The sequence below is a fragment of the Hippopotamus amphibius genome, chromosome 6 (genome assembly GCF_030028045.1).
Source record: "Hippopotamus amphibius kiboko isolate mHipAmp2 chromosome 6, mHipAmp2.hap2, whole genome shotgun sequence".
NCBI classification, from domain to species: Eukaryota; Metazoa; Chordata; class Mammalia; order Artiodactyla; family Hippopotamidae; genus Hippopotamus; species Hippopotamus amphibius.
The window spans coordinates 54,541,475-54,555,842 of record NC_080191.1 but is presented as its reverse complement, the minus strand read 5'-3'; the positions used below and the strand labels follow the sequence as shown (position 1 = coordinate 54,555,842).

The window sequence follows — 14,368 nt, the reverse complement described above, 5'->3', positions numbered from 1 at the left end:
CTATTCCATGAATCCTTCTCTGTCTTTTGTTTTCTTACAACCTTAGTATTGTGGGGAGGTTGGGGCTGGACTGAGCAAACTCCATGGCAATGTCCCCTTCTTTATGTCTGGAAAGCAGCAAAACATCTGAAGTCCTACCAATAAAAATGTCCTAGTCTAATGGTTGGGAATTTTGTCTCCATTAGGCCAGAAAAGCACACTCCTATTTGACGAAGATTGGACTGATTTAATTTCAACTAAGTAGTACTATTACTGCTAGCAATGGCTAACATTTAATGAGTACTTTCTCCTATTAAATTACACACACAGAACACTCCAGGAGGGCAGGACTAGGTCTGCTCACCATATAGCCACAGCTCTGAGTTGCATGCCTTGTATGTGTTAGGTTGTCAATGAATATTTGTTGAATGAATAAATAATCTAATTTAGTTTTCACAATAACCCTATAAAGTTTGATACAGTATCGTTATCACCATTTTACAGATGAGAAAGCTGAGGATCAGAGGTCATTACACTGTACCCAAAGTCGCATAGTCAGTATAAGTGTCAGAGCTTATATTCTAAACCACATGCACTTGACATCAGAATCTATGGTTCAACCACAACGTCACATCACTAGTACAGCCCAGGCCTTAGGGCTTTTCCAGTACTGAGGCCATCTTTGAAAGGTGGGCTTATGAGAATATATTTCAAGTCAGAATGGATCTCGCTGTTTCAGCCAACATCTTTTAGATTTCTTCAATATTCTGCAACAACTAAGTTTAAAAGAAGTGACTTACCTACAAATCCCTCTTCACCAACCAGTTTCAGGGCAATTTTATCAGCCAACACTGAAGAGTTGCCGTGGGCGATGTTGGCAAAGGGGCCGGCGTGCACAAATACAGGCGTGCCCTGTGGAAGCGGAAGAGCAAATTTTAAAAAGCTATGAGAGGCTTCCGTGGTGGCACAGTGGTTAAGAATCCACTTGCCAATGCAAGGGACAGAGGTTTGAGCCCTGGTCTGGGAAGATCCCACAAGCGGCAGGGCAACTAAGTCCGGGCACTACAACTACTGAGCCTGCGCTGTAGAGCCCGTGCTCCACAACAAGAGAAGCCACCGCAATGAGAAGCCTGTGCACCACAATGAAGAGCAGCCCCTGCTTGCTGCAACTACAGAAAGCCCACACACAGCAACGAAGACGCCTTCCCAAAAAAAAGCTATGAGAATCAGTTATTTTCTACTATAACTTTGATAAGCCACTGTTTTTAGCTGCCTCAGTGACCACAAAATAAACCTTATTTCATATTATTCTGCATTATATTCTTAAAAAGAATGGATTTAAACCTTGATGGTCTAAGAGGCTTCTTTAAATTTTTTTCCCCCATTTAGAAATTAACCAATTCAAGAAAAATCTAATCATAAAATCAACACGATAAATGAATTGTGGGAATCATGGCAGGGCAAGTACATGTTATTATAGGCCATTTTTATATTTACAATAATAATCCTATTCTGACTTTTAAAAATTTTGTCTTTCTCACAGTTTATCGTACCTGTTAATTTTTTAAGTTACCTGGTAACTATTAAAACAAGAGAAAAATTTCACTCATAGCAAAAAGTTAGTTACTAAAAAGGCAAGAGAAAAAATAAAGGAATTCTCAAAAACTTAGATTTTAATTATTTAAACAAAATCTGTCATATAATCATTCTTAACTTTCATTTCTATATTTCTCTTTTGTCAAAGAGAAGAGACTGTACCCCTACCTAAAAAAATCACCCACATTCAGGTTTTATTCACAGCCAGCCAGGGCCACTGAGGTCTGTGTGTATGAAGCCTTGGCTCCACCTGTGAAAATACAGGCTGCCCTTTCACTGACATGGGGGAAGGCAGGGAGTGATGCAGGGAATGGGGCCTGGGAGCCATGGAAAATTCCCATGAACCAGGATGGGCTGTGAGTGAACATGTTTCAAAGCTGAGAGACCTGAACAAAAGCAGGAAGAAAGGCAGAGAAAGAAAAATTATCACGAAGAGTGAAAAAGAATTTATCAGAGCCACTCTGAGTTTTCTATTTACTTTTCCCCCCCAAAGTCCTCAGAAGGGACAGTCATGGGGTCCGAATAAGGTCATACAAATATCTATGGAAATAATGCTGGAATATGTGTTTATGGAAAGGCATACATGTATGTTTACTGTCTAGATAGCCAACTGTCTACCCATCTATAGTTTCTTACTTCTGTGCAGATAAACCTTTTAAGTGCTCTGAAGAAAACACTGTTTAAAAGATCTCCTTAATGTCTCCATCACCTCCTAGCCTTGCCAGTTCTAGGATGCGGCTGCCTGTGGTAAGCTAGCGGAGCCAGTGAGAAAAGTTTAAAGAGACAAGGTGACAGGCTCCATCCCTGGGTGGGTGGCTGGCTTCACTCCTTTATGTCTTGCAACCCGCACCCTGGCCATTTGTCTGAGAAGCACCAAGCACCGATCTCCAGGTGACAGGGTGTGGCTGGATCAGCATAAACTCATTGCCACTCCTAGGATAACCACTCTAGAGTGGTAGCATTTAATTTTAATTTAAAATTAAAGGGGACTTCCTAGGTGGCGCAGTGGTTAAGAATCCACCTGCCAATGGAGGGGACACAGGTTTGATCCCTAAGCTGGGAAGATCCCACATGCCACGGAGCAACTAAGCCCGTGTGCCACAACTATTGAGCCTGCTCTCTAGAGCCTGCGAGCCACAACTACTGAGCCTGTGTGTCTCAACTAATGAAGCCTGTGCACCACAACAAGAGAAGCCACTGCAATGAGAAGCCCGCACACCACAATGCCCCCTCTCCACAACTGCAGAAAGCCCGTGTGCAGCAACGAAGACTCAACACAGCCAATAAACAAACAAACAAACAAACAAACAAATTTATTTATTTTAAAACATTAAATTAAAGGCTACACAGTGGATTAATCACTAAAGCAGTATTACAGCCCTGGTTTTTGAACTCCCAGTATGTGGTTTAAATAGAAAACTTCTTAGAACATCATTGTTGGACATTCAAACACAGACACAAATGCTCACACACTCAACTGATATTTATACTTATGTGATGAAGTACACTGAGTTAATACTTTGTCTAAGAAATTCTATCACTAACCCAAATACATAAAAATATCTATCCTGAGTTCAACATTTTATTTTATATGTAGAACACTTAGGAAAGTAATAACAGGACCTATCTTGGTTTCTATGACAAAGCTATGAATATTCTCCATAATGGACTTTTCAAACATTTCCTAAGATTAACACTTCAACTGCTCCTTGCTTACCAAAGATCTAAAAGAGCATTATCTACAAGAACTTTCTGCAGTGCTCGAAATATTCTATATCCGTACTACCCAAATACAGTAGCCACCATCCACGTGTGGCTACGGAGCACTTAAAATGTGGCTGGTAAAAATAAAGGAAGAAGGAAATACATGAATAGAAATGTAACTAGTCTGACTGCAGAACTGAATTCTGAATGTAATTTAAACTAATTTAGACTGAAATAACCACAAGTGGCCAGTAGCTCCCATATTGGACAGAAGACTGCAGCAAGCGGGTGTTTCCCTCAACCACTGCATATGGCTAACCCAAGGCAAAACGTTAAGACCTCTTATTCTCTCTCTTCCACAGGGAAGTTCTCAAGCTTTTATATATGCGAAAATCACCCAGGGTATCCAAGCCTTACCTGCCAAACATTCTATAGTTCACTTGGCCTGGGGTACTGCTTAGCATCAGCAATCTTTCCAGGAGATTCTAATGTGCAGCCAGGGTTGAGAACTACTGGTCTCCTGGCAACCTGCAGCAATGGAACCCTTGATAACCTCCTCTGGGACAAGCAATCAAGTGTTCAGACATGAGCACTAAAGCAGAGTCTGTGCATTAACCAGTGAAGTTTAGATCATTTGCTGACTTAGGTTCCTAGTGTCACCGATTAGCCAGGTAAATCTGGAATGAATATTGAGGACCCAGGTAGCAGAGTTCATACGTGCATGTTGTGTTCATTTTTCAAACAATGCCCAATGCATCAAAACGACTCGTGTCTTAAGCGAAAAAAATAAACCAAAATGTGAGTACAATAAGAACTGTTTAGGGACAGTCTAACCCAGCAATTTAATCACTAACAGGAAACTAGCCTTTTAGAGTGGGAAATGTTTTAAAGGTGGGAGTAATTTTTAATTTAAGAAAGATAATTATTTAAAACAGTTAAGCTGACCATCCCTAAAAATGTGTTTATTTTTGAGGGGGAAGTGTTATGAGGAAGGAAACTCATGTCTCTTTGTATATTTCTTCTCATTCATTATTTAACATGTATATATTTTTAGGAGCAATAGAATAAAAATAATAAGTATCTACTTAAGTATTCAACAAGTGTTTACTGAGCATTTTGTATGTGTGAGGAACTTTCTAGAAGCTGGCAATGTGGTGGTGAACAAGATGTAAAAAGTCTTGCTCTCATCCTGATGGGAGGAGAAATACAGTAAACAAAGAAATAGGGACTCTCAGATAACATTTTGTGCCTCGCCGAGAATGACAAAAAGGTGACAGGACAGAGTACCTGGGGCTTCGTTGGAACGAGAGACCTGGGGAGGCTGCTATTTAAAGGTCATGAGATCTGAGGGATGGGAAGGGACCAGACAGGTGAGGAGCAGGAGGGGCATTCTGGGCACTGGTGTCCGCATAAAGCAGAGACCTGAGAGTGAGGGATGAAGCGGGGAACGGGCCGGATGCCGTGGGATTTCCAGGGCAGAGGGAGGACTGCCCAACAACTCTAAGCAGGAGGGCGACAGAACCTGATTCAGGTAGAGATCTCTGGCTCTGAGTGGAGAAAGAAATTTGGAAGAAAGTGAAAAAAGCAAGCCCAATGTGGGAGGCTGTCTGTGGTGGTGCAGGTGGGCACACTGGTGGCAGAGGCGAGAGAGAAGGGGCAGGTCAGAGACTCAGCACATGGAGGAAATCTCTGCAGGGGTGAGACAGGGAGGGGCTGGCAGGATGATTCCTGGGTTTTGGGCTCGAACCACTGACTAGGTTTGGGGGATGGAATAAGTTGGGAGGAGGTAGGAGGTGGGTAGGAATCAAAGATCCTTTTTTTTACATATAACTTTGAAATGCCTTTTACCCACCCAAGCAGCTCTTGGTAATCACACCTACAAGTCTGAAATCCTGAGGTCAGGAGATTCAGAACCAGAGTTTAAGGGTCATCACATGGCTGATACTGGAGGAAAGCGTAGCTGGAGAAGTGAGAAGAAAGCAGAGGAGAGGCCGGGCCACTGAGAAGGTCCAGGAAAGCGAGCTGTCCAGAGCAAGAGAACAAGTGCTCCAGAAGGAAGACGTGTCAGCTGTGTCAGCCCTGACTGAGCATGTCATAAACAAAAAAACACACTTTTTTAAAAAAGGGAGCACAGCACACTTTCCTGGAAAACAATTCTCAGCATTTACTGTGTGTGTTTTAAAATTTTATTGAATACTCTGTTTTGCTTAAAGAAAAAACAAAAACAACCCAAAACTCCCCAAACTTAAGGATTATGAGAAGCTAAGTCAAAAAATGCAACATAGAAAACATCATGTAAACGCGATAAATGTGGCTACACAAGTTACTGAGATACTAGACAGACACTGAGTTTCTAAGCTTCTCTGATCAATTAGCACTTCACTAGCCAAGATATGAGTCATATCAGAGAACTTTTAACTTTTTGGGGGGATGACCAAGCAGTTATTCTGACGCTCATCACGGGCTCACGTTGGCTGGAAAGACTCACGTGTGGGAATGCACAAGCAATCTAACTAATGCTACACTGTCGACAATGTCTATGAAAAGAAAATCACTTACTTCCAGGGTCTGCATCAGATTTGGTTTTATCGCGTCTTTCATCAGGACAGTCAAAGCACCTGTCACCCCCTAAAGGAAAGGGAGAAAGAAAAAAGCACTTAGATTATTTACAAAAGATCATTCGCAGGGTGACTGTCTCAGCCGTTTCTCACCAGCCTGCCTCCTAGGTGGGCATCTCCTTGGGCTGCCATCACCTCTGAGCTGCAGGTGACACAGTGCTCTTGCCTTTGTCCATCTCTCCTCCACCTGAATGCATGCAACCCTTCTAAGATGTCATGGGGAAGTAGTAGTCATTGCATTAAAAAAAACAAGCAAACCAAAAAACAAAAAAAAACCTTCCTTGATGAAAATAAGAGGTTTGCCATATCTTTCAATTCGCAATTATGCACATTACTTTCATTACCAGAGATTACACTATTGCCCCCAAGAAATCAGATGAAGAACAAAAACAAGGCTGGTTACACAGACGGGATGAAGGGAAAGGGGCGTGTCTAAAGGCACCCATTCTGGTTTCCCTCCCTCTCCCGACCTCTCATCCCGCAGATACAGAAGGCACTCAGAACACTGTTGCGTTAGAAAGGCTTCTTGTTTTCCATTTCTGATGCAATGTCTGCCTAGAGTGAAGCGGATGCCACTTGTATGTAGACTGTGGCGGGTTCCTTCCAACCCTATGAAGCTTGACTCGGGCTCTCTCTAAGTTCCCTATCCCATTCCTGGAAAAGAAGAGGAGGAGGAAGAGCTACAGCAGGGATGAAGTTTGAGAGCTACTGAGGACAGTGTGTCAAAGGAGGCCACGAAGGGAAGCTTTTTAAAAAAACAAAACAAAACTCCCCTCCACCTTTTCTAGACACTGGGCAAGTATCTTTCAACAAACTAGTCACTTATGGGAAGGCCACAATACAAGCAAATGCATGTGAATGTGGCCCTGAAAAAATAAAGGTGGCGTGCAACAGATCGGGCGGCAGAATCCAGAGAATTTCCATTTCTCTAAAGCGCATTTGATTATTACTTTCTTCTACTTCTAGCACCAACAATGTTAAATGTTTCTCTTATATGATCAATTTCTATTTTTGTATTTTTATAATATTTAATCATTGAAGATTTCTTTAAAAATCAAATTTACTTTCTACTTTATTGTACAAAATAAACATTGCAAGAACTGTAACCTACATATTATAAACATATGAAGAAATTAGGTACCTTTTGTAAACAAGAAACGCAAAAGATAACTAAAAAGAGTTAACCTTGGGTTTTTTTGGTTCAGATCCAAGAGTTTTATCACAAACCAAAAGATTAAGTCAAGGGAAACATTTGTGGATTAAGTTTCAAACTACTCCTGACACGTATTTATTGATATCTAAGATTAAGAGGATATGGAGAAATATTTATACAGAAACTGTAATATGCTAGTTTAGGGAGAAATGTTGAGATGTTGATAATTTTTAAAAAGCAGCACTTTTACAGCAACCTGGATTTGGGTTTTCTCTTTAAGCTTTATACTAAGCATTCCACGGGCTGCTGATATAAATATATCTATTTAATCTACTTGACAAGACTTATTGAGTCAGTCAGATTCATCTTTTCAAAAGAAGCCAAAAGGTAATCAAGACATTTGGGCAAAGGTTTAAAATTACATGCCAAACCCTTGGAATTATAAAATATTAATTTGCCTTTCTCCTTTTCACAACAGTTTTTCAATCATCAGTGTGCATTTAAGACTCCATTATGGGGAATTCCCTGGTGGCGCAGTGGTTAAGAACCTGCCTGTCAATGCAGGGGACATGGGTTCTAGCCCTGGTCCGGGAAGATCCCACATGCTGGGGAGCAACTAAGCCTGTGCACCACAACTACAGAAGCCCACGTGCTCTGGGGCCCTTGTGTCGCAACTACTGAGGCTGTGTGCTGCAACTACTGAAGCTTGCCCACCTAGAGTACGTGCTCTGCAACAGGAGAAGCCACCGCAAAGAGAAGCCCAAGCACCGCAACGAAGAGTAGCCCCTGCTTGCCACTAGAGAAAGCCCGTGTACAGCAACACCCAACGCAGCCAAATAAATAAATAATAAATGACATTTTTAAAAAAAAAGAAAAACAAAACAGACTCCACTATGGTATGTCACTCAGTATGTGGGAAAGTGAGCTTAAATTTAGAGTAATGGCTATGTGTGTCCTACTAAGTACTACTATGTGCTTATAAATACATACAAGCTACACCACTGATGAGGGTTAATGGTAAAGGTGGGTATTAAAAAGAAGAGGAAAAAAGACTAGCATGCCAAGTTACAATAAGCACTGAGAAAGGTGCTGGTGTGCCAGAAAGCTTTGTAAGAGGCATCAGCTCACGCAGAAGAAGCTACATGAGTAAGAATGATTCCGGGGGCCTCTGTTTTTATAATGTGAAACCCAAGTCGAAGGCACAAACCTAAACAAGCCAGGGTGCCCAGGGAGCAGGCGGGAGCCAAAAATGTGCCATTTTCAACTTAATCTTCCCTTTCATCACGGTGGAGTCGCTTCTTATTCTTGGAAAGGTGATTTGCCCTCAGTTTGAAGCAGGCATAGATCACACTTTTTTAAAAAAGCCAGAGGCTGCTGGAGGAACACCCCACCCCAGGCAGAACAGAGATCAGGATTGAAAAGAACCATGAAAAGCACACAAAATAGATTTCATGTGTTTTATAGATTTCATGTGCTTTGCTCGCAGTCAGGTAGAAGCACGTTATGAATGCCTGTGAGAACATGATGAAGTTGTAAGACAAACCGGGTTGTGAGCAGGAAAACGTGTGCCGAAATTCCCTGAATTCCCATTATTACCCAATGACACAAGATGAAGAAAACCTTCATTCTCCTGATTACAAAAGATCAGGGAAAGCGAGCTCTCTCGAGTTTCTGAGATGGACATACCAAATCATCTGCCGTCACGGGCTGCCCGTTTTTGTCACTGGCCACCACCATTCTGCCCAGCCGCTCCTTCATGTCCGTGAGGCTGTCGGTCAGAGCCAGCACTGCCATGATCTCACTGGCCACGGCGATGTCAAACTGCGTCTGAAACAGCAAAAGCCAAGGTACTGGTCAGCTGCAGCTCCACCTGGACGGCCATTTCCACGGGGGGCTGTACTGCAATTCAGTTCTTGGAGGCTCGGAGTTTAATCCTCGATGGGCCATTCTCGAATGCACGTGCACGGGCCTGGGCTCGCTGCTCCCTAGGGGGGCCACCTTTCTCCATTTGCTCTGCTGAGCGTGACCGGGCTTGGCTAGGCCCCCCATCACAGCAGCTCATAGCACTATCAGATTTGCTTTTGTAGCTTGTTTCAGACTTGTAATTATTCATGTGATGATCTGGTCTCCACCACTGGACTGTAGGTGCTATGAAGGCAGGGACCGTTTGGGGAGGGTCTGCTCCTGAGTCCCCAGCTTGGAGGCATGAGCGTAGGCATTCAATGCGTATCGGCAGAATAAAGGAAGAGTCTGCCGACTACCCTCACTGTTACTTACATGTGTCAAGGGGGATGCCTGTGTCTGCCCAGCAAAGAGATGAGGAGCAGATCGTGAAAGAAGATGGTTCTGAGACTTAGAGCTCAGCACGGCGGCGAGGAGACCCTCGACTTGTGTTACCTCCCCCCACCCCCAGTCATAAGGTGACACGGGATCAATTCTGAGCTGTCTGCGGCAGCTTGGCCACACCAGATCATGAACTGTCCAGCCACGAATGCTGGAGAGCGGCTCCTTCCTGAGAAATGCTCCCATCTTCCTATTCCCTCTCCTGGCTCTGATTCCAAGCTGGACACAATCCAACAGGAACCAGAAGAGACACAAGGAACACGCACGTCCTCCTCCTCCTAATTCAGCCACTGGACAAAACCACTTCATTACACTCCTTCCCAAGGGGCATGTGAGCCAGACAAGTTCAGTCCTACATAGAAAGTGGCTGTGCCCTGGCGGGATCACCTCAAGAGACATTTTATTGTCCATTTCCGGCACCGGCAAGAAAGGAAATGAAGCAAAGAAGGAGCTTTCTGCCTATTTCCTGGTTGAGATTTCAGTAGTCACTGATTTAGTGAAAACGTATTAACTGAAAGTCAAATGCAGGTATACTCAATTATTACATCCTCATTATAACCCATTCCAAATGTAAGTGGTTTTTCATTGTATGAAATTTAGGATTTTCTATACCACCGTTTCATTAAAAACAGTGCATGTGAAAATAACTAAAAATAAGGAAACTTTCTGCACAAAACCTCAGGCTAGAAGTAGCCTTAAAATGTTAACTGTGTAAGTAATAGGTGGAATATATAACACCCATATAAGGTCTTCATTTGTAATGGTTATGATTTCAAAATTTTGAATCTTGAGCAATATCAAAAATGAAATAAGGATCAATATAAATACAGTTACTCATTTTATGCCTGAATGGTGTAGCCATTAGAGGGCTGCTCATTTCTGTTTTGCAAATAAAATATTTCAAAGTCACATAAAGGTGTAGATGAGATTATTTTTATTGCTTATCGCCAATTTAGACAAAAGTCATATAAGCCACGTTGACAGGGATGTGAATCCACATGGCTCTCCTGGAGTGGGATGGGGAAATTTACACGAACATTTGAAATCTGTATCCTCTGACTCTGCAATTATGGATCTGGGAATTTGTCCCAAGGATATCATCAGGGAAGATTACACAAAAATGTGTGTATATGTTACCTTATTATGTTCATTACATGTGTGTTACAGGTTATTTATTTTAGCCCAACACTGCAAACACCCTAGGGGCAGTTTTAAAGAAGGCGACCAGTGAAGGCCTTGCTGAGTGCAGTATTTATTAACTTTAGGAAATTCTTTTTCTGTCTGGCGCCTTAATCCGTTGTTATATTTCTATTGCAAATAATCTCTCCCAGATTGTTACTGGTCTTTTACTGATTTTGTAAATCATTTTTCCATATGGAAGATTTTAATTTTTTATTATGTCAAAATTATCTATTCGTTAGTTTCTGTATTTAAAGTCAATGCCAGTTCATATCTATAGCAACTACTATCTTCGACTAATTCCAGCCAGCTTATTTTGTATTTTTTGTTCCTTTTTTTTTTCCTTTCTGCTTAAGGATTCTAGGTTGAAAATCCATTTCCTTCCAAACTCCAAATCAGTTTTCCCAGTGTTCCCTTGCATTGAGTGCTGTCAATGAGGAGTCTGAAGACAATCTGAATCGTACTCCTTTGTGAGTAATCAAGACTTTTTTCCTCTCTGGCAGCTCTTCGGAATTTTGTTTTTTTTACCCTTAGTGTTGTGAAATTTCAACATGATGTGTCTAGGTGTGAGTCTACTTCATTTATGCTGCTCAGCACTTGTTAGAGTCTTTTAATATGAAAATTCTAAATTTTCCTTAAAGTCAATAATTTCCCTTTTCATTGTTTCCTCGAATACATTCTTCCCTCCATTCTCTACTACTTTCACTGCTAACTACTATGAGATGCCTAATAGAACTTCTTGGTGTATGTCGTATGCCTTTAGATTTTTTCCTTTATATTTCCTATGGCTTTCCTTTTGGTAGTATGTTCTGAGAGACTCTCTCTTGGATTGAACTTTTCACTCTAATTCAGTTAACCTTATTCTCTTTTTCAATCCGCTAACTGGATTTTTATTTTGACACCATAATTTTATTTCCAAGATTTTAACCCATTTTTTCCACAACAGCTAATTCTCAATCCCTGTAGGATAGTTCTCTTAATCCTCTGAGAATACTGATGGTAATCTCTTCAAACCCACCCCCTTCTTATCTGCCATCTCATCTAGGGCATCTAAGCTTCTCTTTGTGGTGTCTGGTGTTCATTTCCAGCTTTGATGCTCCCTTTTCTTGTCTAGGGACCTCATTTCTGTCTCCAGACATTCAGGAGAGGAGGACACCCTGCTCCTTGGCTTCCCATCCTGCAGTCACTCACAGGATTAGTCCTTAGGTTACCCTCTGTGCAAAAGGTTGTCCTTTCCTAAGTATCACAATATACTGTTTCTCCTTGAACAATACGCTTTTTACTGCCAGCCAGGAAGCACAGAACTGACTGTGATGGGAGCCACCCGCCACGGCCGGGCCCCAAGGCTGAGACCAACGCATCCACTGGCTGTGTCTCAGTGCAGGTGTCCCAGGAAGGTGCCTGTGCCCCAGCTTCTTGGGAGCTGTCCCCATCCCTCTCCTGTATGGGAGAAGTACGGTATCTAATGCCTTTGACTGTAGCGACCCCCTCCAACACTCCCACCATATTTTGGTTTGTGTGTTTCTCCACCAATCCAATTCCATCTTCCCATCTTTCAGAAGCTTCCCCAAAGTGTGTATCCATGACTCTGGTTTTCGAGCAGGGATACTGACTATTTGAAATCTGTCTGTGCATGCAAGTTCCAGGATTTGGAGGAGGGATGCTGTAGGGGCTTAGCTTATCTTCTCGATTCAATCCTCATATTCACTTTTTAAAATTTAATTTTTTAAAAATTGAAGTATAGTTGATTTACAATGTGTTAATTTCTGCTGTACAGCAAAGTGATTCAGTTACACACACACACATATATATATATATATATACATTCTTTTTTATATTCTTTTCCATTATGGTTTGTCACGGGATAGTGAATCAATATAGTTCCTTGTGCTACAGAGTTGGACCTTGTTCACATTCACTTTTTAGTTCAAATGTTTCAAAAGATCCAAAGTCTGTTTGGTATGAGGTCTGAATACTATAGTAAAAGTAATTCTTTTTAGATTAATAAAAACTTAACCCTGCAAAAGCCATAAACCTAGAGCTGTCTTAAGGTATACAGTTTACTACAAAAAAATAGTAATTTAGAGGTCTGCTGCGCCTGGCTGAAAAAGCAGAGAATAAATTTATGTTCCCTAAGTGCCATTGCCCCACATCAGAGGCCTATTAAAATGAAGGTGAACATGATAATTTATCCTCCACATTTTCTGGATTTGGGTAATAAGACATTATCCTTAACAACTTCTCAGGCTATTAAGCCCAATAACTCGGTGTTTGTTCGCTGGTATATGGAACGTGAGTAATGTGTCTGAGATTTTCATTTTTCAGTTGTTATGCAGATATAGTACTAACTGGGTGGGTTGGCAATAAAATTTGTTAGCATGTATATGCAAGGGACACCCTGGATGGCTCTTACCAGAAACACAGCTAAAATCACACAGAAAAAGGATGGCAAAATAATATTGGAGACTTTCTGCCTTCTGAGGGAGCGGAAACAACACCTTACCATGTGGGGGCCCACTGGCCACTGCAGGTGGAAGAATGAGAGAAGGAAGGCAGAGAGCCAGGTCTCGGCCAGTATAAATGCAAGAGCAGAGCCCCTCCTGGAGAAAACGCCGCCTACCTGCCGGGAATAGCCCTTTTCTGTGTTTCCCTGCCCGACGGTTATTTTTCGTAGAAATCGGTCATTTGTATCCACAACTGAAAGAGAAGAGAACAGAGGACTCGATCAACAAGCAGGGACTGGCTGCCCATTGTGTGCCTGGCATTGCTTTGGGTGTTGGGGAGGCAGCGGAGAGCAGGAGACAAGGTCCGGGTTCTATGAGCTGATGATCCCGTGGGAGGACACAGAAAGGGGTCAAATGAACTAACGATCACCCAGCAAGTGGGGGGTGCCTTAAGGAAATAAAGGAGGGGATATTTTGACCAGGTAGTAGGGAAAAGGATTTCTGAAGCAGTGTCCTCTTCACATTGAAACCTGAGGCACAAGAAGAAGCCAGTGAAGTCTCTCTAAAGGTTAAACATTAAACGAACATGTGACCCACCACTTCCAGGTAAATATCCAATAGAACTGAAAGCAGGTATTGCACACCTGTGATGACAGCAACTTTATTCACAAAAGCCATGAGGTGGAAACTACGACGTGTCCTCTGACAGATGAATGGATAAACAAAACGTGGTACAGACATACAATGGATTGTTATACAGCCATAAAATCAGTGAACTTTTGATATATGCTACAACATGGATGGACTTTGAAAACATTATGCATAATGAAATAAACCAGATACAGTATGATTCTACCTGTATGAGGTACAGGCAAATTTATAGAGACAGAGAGTAGAATGGTGGTTACTGCCTAGTGGGTATAGAGTTTTTGTTGAGGATGATGAAAGGTTTGAGGTATAGTTAATGGTGATGGTGTAACCATCCCAAGACTTGTGAATGTGTTTAATGTCACGAACTGCACACTTATGAATGATTAAAATGATATGCTATGTATAGTTTACCATATCCCCCCCCCAAATAAATAAGTAGTATGGGCGGGGGAAGAAGTTCATGGTAATTAGAGTAGGTGTCCATTCTCTTTTCTCTTTTCACTGGCCTGTCTGCATCGCACTGATTTACATTTTGTGTGTGAAAACCAAACTTACAATGCCAAGAATCAAAGCCAGAAGGACACAGGCTCCACCAATAATTTACATGGCATCAAATAACAAGCCGTCCACACTGACAACTTAGATCCAATTTACTGAATATTTAATATGGTGCTGACAAAAATGGTGACGGGAATTGTGTA

At 41.9% G+C, this 14,368-nt stretch overlaps 1 protein-coding gene across 3 annotated transcripts in view; it reads right to left on the bottom strand.

Annotated features, from left to right (window-relative positions):
* Positions 1-14,368, bottom strand: part of MTHFD1L (methylenetetrahydrofolate dehydrogenase (NADP+ dependent) 1 like) — a 176,889-nt gene that overhangs the window by 102,772 nt on the left and 59,749 nt on the right. For all 3 annotated transcript variants that reach the window (XM_057739867.1, XM_057739869.1, XM_057739868.1), the window contains 4 exons: positions 13,193-13,269; positions 8,737-8,877; positions 5,839-5,907; positions 780-891 (listed from right to left, as the gene is read on the bottom strand). In XM_057739867.1, the coding sequence (XP_057595850.1) occupies positions 780-891; positions 5,839-5,907; positions 8,737-8,877; positions 13,193-13,269 (399 nt within the window). The remainder of the gene's footprint in view (positions 1-779; positions 892-5,838; positions 5,908-8,736; positions 8,878-13,192; positions 13,270-14,368) is intronic.